The sequence below is a fragment of the Sinocyclocheilus grahami genome, unplaced genomic scaffold, assembly GCF_001515645.1.
Source record: "Sinocyclocheilus grahami isolate Dianchi unplaced genomic scaffold, SAMN03320097.WGS_v1.1 scaffold1590.1, whole genome shotgun sequence".
NCBI classification, from domain to species: Eukaryota; Metazoa; Chordata; class Actinopteri; order Cypriniformes; family Cyprinidae; genus Sinocyclocheilus; species Sinocyclocheilus grahami.
The window spans coordinates 151290-162551 of NW_015506769.1; the positions used below are offsets into that span (position 1 = coordinate 151290).

An 11262-nucleotide genomic window follows, 5' to 3' on the forward strand; every position below is an offset into this window, starting at 1 on the left:
AGACAGGCCGCCATCGACCTCCATCAGGGACCGGCGCAGTGTCGCGGCAGAGGCTGGAGTCGGTGAACCGGTTACCGGAGACGCAGCTGCGCGATCCTGCAGGGGGCGCTCGAGGCCTCACAGACACAGCAGACAAATATTGCATAACGCTGTAAATATATGATCATCTGTTCGTTCCAAGATATCTGACGTACGATTAGAAATCCATTCCATCCGTTGTCATGGTGATGTTAAAAAAATCGTTCTGTAATTGCGAGCGCGTGATTGGTCCATTCCGAGCAGCGCTAATGTCACGTGACTCCGGAAAATCCCACATAACATTCATCTTCTAAAAACATTGTGAGAATATTGTTTCGATATATTGGAGGGTATTGGCCGAATTGTCCATTTGACGTTAGCGTTACTGAAAGACTATATGTTTCTTACAAAACGCTTTACTAACTTCTTCGCCGAAAATATAACATTCTTTGAACGTTTATTTTTTTTATATTTCAGGAAAGTTAAATTGTCCAGTTTTTAAAGGAGATGGAAAACGTTTCTTAGAAGGTTCAAATACAAATAAAATCATAAGGACGTTGTAATGCTGATCTCAGAATGTTGTTCTCAACTTTATGATATCAAATATTAATAAAGTTAGTTATTAGAACGCCCCCCAACAATTACATAACTTTCAAAAGCAGTAAGTGAAAGTTAAGAGAGCGTCCCCTGATAGCTGGGATAAAGGTTATTGATAAACTGAGCAAAATGTAAGAAAAGAGAAAGTCTGTGTGTTTCTGATGTAAAGCTGCTCCTTAAACCAGCTCTGTAGAGTTGAGCTGCATCCTGCTGAATCCACAAAAACAAGATGAAGAAAACAAGCCAAAGTCTCTCACCAAACATTGTATAGTTTAAGCTAGTGACATGAAACTGTTCCTGCATTCAGCAGACTGCTAGGCTACGAACAAATAGTGCAGCTGTTGGCACAAGTTGCAAAATCAGTGATAGACAGAAATAAAAAGGTCTCAGTGTACTACTGTATCTTTGATTGGATCGGCACAGTCTTGCGGTGTTTTCATCAGTAATGCAGCTAAACTAGAGCACACGTGCTGTGCTACACTGAAGAATAGCTGGATGGCACTGATTTATTGCTGATTTTGTCTGTGGATCAGCAGGTGTTTTGCAGGGACAGCATCAGCTGGACTGTAATACTGTATTCTGTAGTATCTTGGCATTTGATTTGATGATGTGTTCAGTGCTGTGTTTAACTCATCACGATAAGTGTAATATGAAATATAAGATGTGGTCAGTAAGCATACCATTTCTCTGCCTCTGACAGGCTAAAGATCAGGAAATGCTCCGGGATCAGCTGATGTGGAGGACAGCTGTCAATCAAATCATCCGCACAAACTCAGGTGTGAGACAGAACCCTCATCCATTCTCCTCGGAGTTACAGTAATTACACACAAGACCACGAGATGCAAGTTATTATGGTCAGACGTCATTAGTAGTAGCTGGTAGTGATCTGATGAAACCTCAAGCACTAAGGAGAGGCTCTTTTTCGCCGTGGCAACCACTTAGACTATGTTTTTGCTGTGTGTGTGTTATGTGTATGATTGTGTGTTAGTGCAGATGTGACTGAGTTTCGTGAGATCTTCTCAAAGACACGACACATCACCGTCATCACAGGAGCAGGAGTCAGTGCTGAGAGCGGCGGACCCTCCATCAGAGGAGCCGAGGGACGCTGGAGGACCTGGAAAACCCAGGACACACACACACACTCACACACACACTCTCTCACACTCACAGTCACACACACACACTTTATGTCCTCATTTGTCACACACACACACACACACACACAACCAAACCCACACACACACACACACACTCACACACTCACACACAGACACACATGCAGCAGCCTATAGTTTCCTCTGAATCACTGACTGAGACTGAAATCAACCGCTGAACACACGTGACCTGCTGTAAAACAAAAATGTGCTCTAATGATCATCATAATCAATACAAGTTGAAGTTGCCAACTTGGAAGCTGCTGCAGGATGAGGAACTTGCTTTTGCTGATGAACCCTCATGTGGCGGTCAAAATTAACATTTATACATGTATTTCCATGAAATTAACAAACTATATTTTAGTTTATTTTTAGTTTTTATTTAATATTTTGCATTTTTAGGGGATTTTATGGTACTAAATTATATTTATGGAATAGTTATGATCCATTTATTACCTGTTGAGCATAAACCTATAAATGCAATTTCTGACTTAAACGGTCATACATCTTAAATGGTTTGGAGCACAGACTTAAGTTTGTTCTCTTTTTAAATAAGACGCTTGGCAAATTATTGCTGAAAAGTTAAAAAAGTGAAACTAAAAAAACGTATAGAAGTTTATTACTATGAAAAATTAACAAAAATATTAAAATTAAAAAAATTAAATCCAATTGATATTAAATATATATTTTCCAAAACATGTTTTACTCCAAAACTGTGTGAATTTTCCAAAACTCAAACTCCAAATTTGACATTGATATCTCAAAACATGAGCTTTCAGTCAGATTTAGTTTGGTTGCAGTACCAAACATCTCCACAAGATGAATTTCACTTTTCACCACAAACAGTATTCACGAGTTCACACTTACTTATAATGAACCGAGTAAAGTTTATGCGTATTTGGCGTGCTGTCCGGGGAGAGGGCTCCGAGCTCGGTAATTACTCTCGAGCCCGGGGTCCTCCCCCTGGCCGGGGAGAGGGGTCCGAGCTCGGGATTAAGCCCGGACCCAGAATGCTCCCCCCGAGTGTTCCTCCCCGTGCTGGGGTAACAGGACACACACACGCACGCACACACACACTCACTCACACACACACTCTCTCACACTCACAGTCACACACACACACACTCACTCACTCACTCTCTCACACACTCACACACACAGACACACTCTCTCACACTCACAGACACACAGGGGGGGCGGAAAAGGGGCCGATCATAAATTTTGCGTCTGTTTCTCTTTTGATTAGGAGGTCGACTGTTTCGGGTTCGGCGAGAGCGGACTTTATTATTTATAGAGGTTCTCTCTTGAGCTGATTGGATAGATGGTGTAATTACTGATGATGAACTGGCCGTGTTAATTATCTGTGCGCGCTCCTCCCGAAACTTGTTAACAAAACATCACTAAGTATGATGACTTTCTTTTTTGTTGTTGTTGTTTTTCAGGACCATTTCACCTTTTTAAATCTGCAGTGCAGCTTAGGCTCAATGAACTAGCTTTACAGGAAAAAACACTAGAGGCTAGGGAGGAGGAAAGACAATTTAAAGAGAAACAAATGTATCTTAAACATTAACACTTTCTTAAGAAGTTGGAATTGAGAGCAGCTTCTGAAATGCTCACTGAAAAGCTTCCTGCCAGCACTTTCAAAGTTGTGCCAAGCTTGCTCACCATGCTTATGTTGAGTTTGCAAGACAGAAGAAGAATCTGTTTGATCGGTGGTGCACATCTCAGTAGGTGGAATGTAAGGAACAACTTTTTTTTTCTTGAGGAATTTAAAAACTCTGCCAGAGGGTTGTGTCTGTTTATTTCAGTGAGCAGAAGGGAGTTAGAACAAGCTGCATTCTTGGCAGATAAGTACATTTTGGTGACAAACAAGCTGAGGTATGGGAAAGCACAATAGGTAAAGTCTGTGTCCCCTGTCTCATCACCTGCTAAGAAAATGACTAATTACAGTTCAATTTCAGAAAGGATCTGTCTTTATTGTAAGAGACCAGGTCATCTTATTGCAGACTGTCCTGTTCTAAGTAAGAAACAAAAATCAGCAAAAACTGTAGCGTTTGTAAGCCCTGTGCCTGGTTGGTCGATGTCCCATTCCAGAAAGGTGAGTTAGCTGGATCATCATCAATTTTGATGGATTTTGTTTGTCTTCTGATTCTGAATTTAGGCTACCTATCAAGATCTGGAGAGATACAGGAGCTTTTTTCAGTCTGTGATTCTGCATGATGATTTGTCATATACTGAAAAATCAGCCCAAGGTTCTGAGGTAATAATTTAATGTTTTGCTGGAGGATTTTCGTCTATGCGCTTACATTGCATTCAGCAGTTAATACTTCAGCAAAAACAAGACCCCACTTTGTCACCTTTGTCTGAAGATGTACTGTCAGATGACAGATGTACCTACAGAAGCGTGCGATGACGTCATGACGCAGGTATGCCAAGCGAAAATAATTAATTCAATAAATGCACATAGGAAATGAAACACTATTTAACAATATTAGAAAAATAACAATTTTATAAAATGGATTCAATGACAATGTACCACCTAACCATAACTTGTATTCACTATTCAATATATCACATAGGCAGCCCTGTAATGCAACTAGGAGAATACGAACATTGACTGGCCATTCTTTAGTCACTCAACTGAACTGGAATGGCTCAAACCAAAAGAAACCTTTTCAGAACCTATTGCAGGGGTGGCGAACTCCGGTCCTGGAGAGCCGCAGCCCTGCAGAGTTCAGCTCCAACCCTAATTAAAACTCACCTGCCTGTAGCTTCCTAGTAACCCTTCAGACCTTGATTAGCGTGTTCAGGTGTGTTTGATTAGGGTTGAAGCAAAACTCTGCAGGGCTGCGGCTCTCCAGGACCGACGTTCGCCACCCCTGACCTATTGTTTTATATAGGCCAGGATCCTCAAATCTGGCTCGTAAGATCCACCTACCTGCTGAGTTTAGCTCTAACCTTAATCAAACACACCTGAGCATGTCTTCAGGATCATTAGAAAATCACAGGTGGGTGAGTTTGATCAAATTTGGAGCTAAACTCTGCAGGAAAGTGAGTTTAATGAGCCAGATTTGAGGATCCCTGATATAGGCCGATTTGCGTTTTAGAGGTTGCCTGAAAATGCCAAGTCCTCCTGATTCTGAAGTTGAGAGTAAGATAAAGATGTGGTTGTGGAAATCAAGAGACAGAGTGGGTGGATGAAAGGAGCGCTACCACCGTGAATACTTTAGCACATCAAAACATATTTTCAGCAGAGCTCAAAGTAATAATTTGGTATTTATTATTTTTGTTAATTTGTATTATTTTTTATATTTGTATAGATACTATGTAGTCCCTTTCAGAGTGTTAAATTAGCCGTATTAACCTGACTTGAATGTTTTCTATTTTGTATTTGATATATCCATTGATTTGAAATCCCTTTGACTACTGTACATTTTTGACAATACAGACATTAGTTGTGTGGTGACTCCATCCATTTCAGATGTATAATAACTGTTTTCCCCAAAGACTTAAGTTACAGTAGCTGAAAAGTGTTAATAGTGAAACAGATTTATTGTTGTAGATTAATAGTGTAGACCCTATGTGGTCCTAGTGAGGGCTTCCTGGGGGCCCTTAGGCTAGCTCTAAGTGGGCCCGTAAAGGGCCACCGCAGGCTTGTTTGCGGGGTAAATCTGGACACAATTTTCAGTCCTGCAGTACAAATGTAGTAATTATTATGCAGTTTGTAAGGCTGTTGTCCTGCTACTCTGTAACTTGAGTTCTTTGAATGTTTGTCTGAGACTGACATCTAGTAGACATTTCATCATCAGGGTTTCCCAGTCCTATTCCAGAAGAGTCACTTTCCCACAGGGTTTAGTTTGATCTCTAATTAAACGCACCTAAATCAACTAATCAAGGTCTGTGTCGAAACTAAACTCCGCAGGAATGAGGAACCTGTTTTACAGACTCGCAGACAAACCTGTTTTACACACGACACTCAAACACAGAACCAGGAATCACACGAGTTCAGGGAAAGAGAAACTGTAGAAGTGTAGCTGAGCTGTTGTGTGTTTGTGTCTCTGTATTCATGCAGTAAAATGGCAGAAGCCCGTATTTCAGTGGAGCAGTTCAGCTGTCCGGTGTGTCTGGATCTCCTGAAGGATCCAGTGACCATCCAGTGTGGACACAGTTACTGTAAGAGCTGTATTACAGACTTCTGGGATCAGGAGGATGAGAAGAGAGTCTACAGCTGCCCTCAGTGCAGACAGACCTTCAGTCCAAGACCTACTTTAGCTAGAAACGCCATCTTGGCTGAACTGGTGGAGAAACTGAGGAAGACCAAACTCTCTGCTGACTGTGACGCTGGAGCTGGAGATGTGCAGTGTGACGTCTGTACTGGAAGACAATACAGAGCCGTCAAGTCCTGTCTGGTGTGTCTGAACTCTTACTGTCAGAATCACCTCGAACAACATGAGAGTTTATTTAAAGGAAAGAGACACAGTTTGATTGAAGCCACTGGACGACTGCAGGAGATGATCTGCCAGAAACATGAGAAGCTCCTTGAGGTTTTCTGTCGCACTGACCAGAAATGTATATGTGTGCTCTGTTTGTCCTGTTACGGCCACTGAGGCCATTGTTAACCTCTCTGTGCTCTTTGTTCCAGTCCTGCCTGATTCACCTTGGTGGTCTCCTGCCTCATCAGCTCCCTGGATGTGGACATCTGCGTGATCTTGGTGGTCTCCTGCACCATCAGGTCCATCATGTACCATCAGAGTACATTGAAAGCCTTGAAAATAACTGTAATAAAATCAATATCTTCTGTATTTTTTCTCAGACAGATGTAGTTGAAACCTTAACATTTTATTTGTGGATTTAACATTAATAGATGGTCTAAAATGTTAAAATTCTAAAAATTTTTTTAGAGCTCCTTATATTTAAGTTTTCATATTCCATTTGAAAAAAATATATTACATATGACACAGTAAATCTTTATATATTCAATTATTTAATTTACAAGTGTCATGTTTGTGAATTTTATTCATGTCAGCTATAGCTTCTGACCTTTAAATCAAAACAGACTAGTTATTTTCGTGATCTTATCACTATCACAGCCTGAGCACATGTGAGCTATCCGTCTTATCAGCAAGGCATATCGGCATATTTAAAAAACATTTTTCAAAAAATTTGTACATTTTAAGCCTTTATCGGCTGATTCTGATAACATTCCGATAATATCATGCATCCCTATGCAATATACATAAAAAATTGTAGTTGTTGATGTCAATGGCACTGACTAAAGATCGACCGATAATCGGTTTTACCAATATTTTCCCCAATATTTAATCATTTGCCCATAATCGGATATCAAATTTGTAACCAATTGTAATGGGTAGCACGTTTTGCCATGCCATCGAGCATATCTTCTGATCACAGCTCTCAATTTTTGTCTGAGTTGTGGGCAGAGGTGCTCGAATCCTTGGAGTGCCACTTCAGACAAATGGCCTTTGTGAATGTTTTCATAGCTCTCTCAAAACTATACTTAGGGCCAGTCTGACAGACGATGTGGAGCGGCTACCTTGGGTCCTGCTGGACCTGCGGACAGCTCCTGAGGAGGATCTTCAAACTTCCTCAGCAGAGTTAGTGTATGATCAGAGAGATTTTATTCCAGAGAGCACAAGGTCATGGGCTTTATCCTCTGACCAGCCTGCCCCTTAGACAGAATAAATGCTTTCAAACCAGTTCCTAACTCTCTGCATGACCGCTTGGATCCCCAAGGACTTCTTACAGCTGAGTTTATGTTCATTCATCATGATGCTCAGCAAAATTCATTGAGTCCCCTGTATGATGGACTGTTTCGTGTTCTGGACGCTGGAGTCAAAACATTTCCAGTGTATATTTGGGGCCGTACTGAATGGTTTACTGTTGATCGACTTAAACCAGCTCATGGGGAGCTGTATCAATCTCAAGCTACCAACAAGTAGGCGAACTTCAGGGAGGAGACTTTGACTGCCAAGGAGGTTCAACAGAGTGCAGGCTCATGATACTGCACATCATGTGACCCGTCAGTGGCAGCCCCTGCCAGCCGGCTGAAGATTGAGAAAACAGATTTATCAGTGTGATTATGAAGAAACTGTAAATCTGGACAGTTTTCAGTCCTGCAGTACAAGTGTAGTAATTAGGATGCAGTATTACTGCAGATTCCTGCTTCTCTGTAACTTGTGTTCTTTGAGTGTTTGTCTGAGACTGACATCTAGTAGACATTTCATCATCAGGGTTTCCCATTCCTATTCCAGGAGAGTCACTTTCCCACAGGGTTTAGTTTGATCTCTAATTAAACGCACCTAAATCAACTAATCAAGGTCTGTGTCGAAACTAAACTCCGCAGGAATGAGGAACCTGTTTTACAGACTCAGACACGCCTGTTTTACACACGTCCCCCAAACTCCAGAACCAGGAATCACATGACTTTCGGGAAAGAGAAACTGAAGTGTAGCTGAGCTGTTGTGTGTTTGTGTCTCTGTATTCATGCAGTAAAATGGCAGAAGCCCGTATTTCAGTGGAGCAGTTCAGCTGTCCGGTGTGTCTGGATCTCCTGAAGGATCCAGTGACCATCCAGTGTGGACACAGTTACTGTAAGAGCTGTATTACAGACTGCTGGGATCAGGAGGATGAGAAGAGAGTCTACAGCTGCCCTCAGTGCAGACAGACCTTCAGTCCAAGACCTGCTTTATTTAAGAACGTGGTGTTTGCTGAAATGCTGGAGAAACTGAAGCAGACTAAACTTCAAAGTGTGGTTCCTGCTGGAGCTGGAGATGTTCAGTGTGACGTCTGTACTGGAAGACAATACAGAGCCGTCAAGTCCTGTCTGGTGTGTCTGAACTCTTACTGTCAGAATCACCTCGAACAACATGAGAGTTTATTTAAAGGAAAGAGACACAGTTTGATTGAAGCCAATGGACGACTGCAGGAGATGATCTGCCAGAAACACGAGAAGCTTCTTGAGGTTTTCTGTCGCACTGATCAGAAATGTATATGTATGCTGTGTACAGTGGGTGAACATAAAAACCACGACACTGTATCAGCTGCAGCACAGCGGACAGAGAAACAGGTATTTAACACTAGACACTGATGAAATATTGCTGACACTCATTTCATATGTGTTTATATCAGCACCATATTAACAGCTTACAGCATTCACCCTGCACACCACAGCAGAAATGACATCTCACTTAGGGGTCTCACTTGGCAGCCCCAATCACCTCTGAGCATTACAAGAAAAGGCCAATGAAAATTGGCAAGTGGAATATCAAGCGTAGTGTCAGTTCTGGCAGGCCACGTCAGTCAAGCTCGCATCAGCTATACCACGTCCACCCACAGGGATGCGACACCCATCACTGCACTCATGTATATATAAGGTCCGCCAGCCTTCGTGTTGCTCAATAGCTATTTAATGACGAGTTTGGCAAGCAAACACCCTCATCTCACTACTAGGAATTGTGCAATCGGGAATTTAGTGAGAAGAATTCGTTCCTCTTATTAACTTCACTACGATTCATTCAAGTTTGTTAACTTGAACACGTGCTTTCGCAACAGTGTTAAGTTTGTGTTTGATTTTCTTTACACATTTAGAGATAATGGCAATAACTCCCAAACGACTTGCCCCAAAAAAATTCTAAACAGTATTACTGCCAAAAGAGCAAAGCTGATAATGTTTCTCAACATTATTTTTCCCTTGATATAATAGGAACTGCCCCGCACAAGCTGTTGTAACGTGCATTAAGCCGGGAGAGATCGCTCTTGTCGTAAGTAAGGGACCGTGGGGTAAATGCAAGTTAGTTATCGCACATTGATCGTAAGTGCCTGATTCGGAAGTAGCATTGCTTCACGCACTGCTATATTATTGATATGGACCCCATGAGTTATAGGACTGACTCAAGAACAAGTTCAGATGGGATCTTCAGGCAGTTCAGGTTGCCATGGCGGAGCAGGGGATTCAGGAGGCCATAGTGGATCCTCCGTGGCCTTAGCCGGCTCGGCCACGGGTATATGGCCCTCCCGCCCCAAATTTTTTTGGGGAAAACTAGGAATCCTGGGGGGCGCTCTGGAGGAGCGGGTGCTTTCGAGGAGCAGGCTCTGGGGGCGCTCTGGAGACGAAGGAGGGCTGGACGGGACCAGCGGAGGCGAAGGAGACTCAGGAGACGATGGAGAGCTTTCTAGAGTGGATTCTGGGGTGAGGATTGGAGCTGAAAACTCTGGAGGCAGCGCGTAGAGCCAGCGGCGGGCTTGAGTGAGCCGTAGCCGGCAGGCCTGACTGATGATCAGCTGAAGAGTGAGACTTCAGAGTGGCCGGCGCTCCTGGCCTGAGGACTACGGTGGAGCTCCGGAGAACACGGGGGGGGGGTCAGAGCCGTTGGCGAGGTATGTGGGGGTTCCTGGTGTGAGGTGAGCTGGGGAGACACAGCTTGTTCCAGAGGGGGCTGGATGAGGAGACTTAGAATTTGCATTGATTTCTTCCACCTCGAAGTCAGAATTGTTTAAATAGAGGATGAGATTAATCAACTCGATCAGAGGAAAATTCACATGTGGGGAGATCGCAGCATATTATATCATCGTCCAGCCCGAGCTGGAAACACACACCAAGTGAAGAGTCGTGGCAGCTCACCTCGTTGGAAAGTGCGAGGAATTCCTCCAGCGTCCGACCACTCTGCCGCAGCGCACACAGCTTGTCCTCAATTGTTTTCATCGTTATCTGTAATTGGTGTTGGATTCTGTCACGCGGTCGTGGTTGTAGAAATGGCGCACGACGAAGGAGTAGAAGTAAAGGAATCTTTAATATACATCAACACACTTTGACCATTGAAAATAACGTTAATCCAACACAAAGAACATCTAGAAACTGAAGACTTATAAAGACAGGAACCGGAACTGAAACAAATAGGGGCAAACAGGAACTAACACAACGTTTGTTGTAACACGTGACAATATGGAAATATACATATATTTCTAATGTTTAACAATCATTCACAATGTACATGTGTCATATTTTAAAGTATAGCTATAGCTATTGTCGCGGGGTGAATGAGAACACAGACTCTGTACTGGTCGAAAGAGCCCCGGAGGGTGATTTATTAGCCCACACACTGATCACACGTGCCCTTGATGAATGGTGCTCGGTGCCCGTCTCAGCGTGGTGCTCGTGGGGTGAAGTGCCGGGGTGCATATCCCTCTCCTAGGGTGCCTTCCGAGTCTGTGAAATAAGGAGAACAATCGTTAATGTCGCCTGGAGCTCTGGGGTGCCCTCCCGCTGGTGTCTCTTCTCCTGGCTTTTAAGGCCAGCGGGAACGAGCTCCAGGTGCGCCATTCATCGCGCACAGGTGTTGTGCGTCGGTGATCAGTGTGGCAGCGGCGTTTCCAGGGCGACGCTAATCTGGACTTGGGATACTCGCCACATTTCCCCCCCCTAGGCGTCGCCCTGGTCCTGTGGGGAAACACACAACTCGTTGTGGGGGTATTA

The 11262-nt window shown here is 43.3% G+C and overlaps 1 protein-coding gene across 1 annotated transcript in view; it reads left to right on the top strand.

The window, feature by feature from the left end:
- Nucleotides 1-8225: 8225 nt before the first annotated feature.
- The window catches only part of LOC107571403 (E3 ubiquitin/ISG15 ligase TRIM25-like), a gene marked incomplete at its 3' end in the record, with an annotated part of 6929 nt that continues 3892 nt past the window's right edge, over nt 8226-11262 (top strand). Inside the window, exon 1 of the mRNA XM_016257728.1 lies at nt 8226-8856. Within this exon, the coding sequence (XP_016113214.1) occupies nt 8284-8856 (573 nt within the window). The remainder of the gene's footprint in view (nt 8857-11262) is intronic.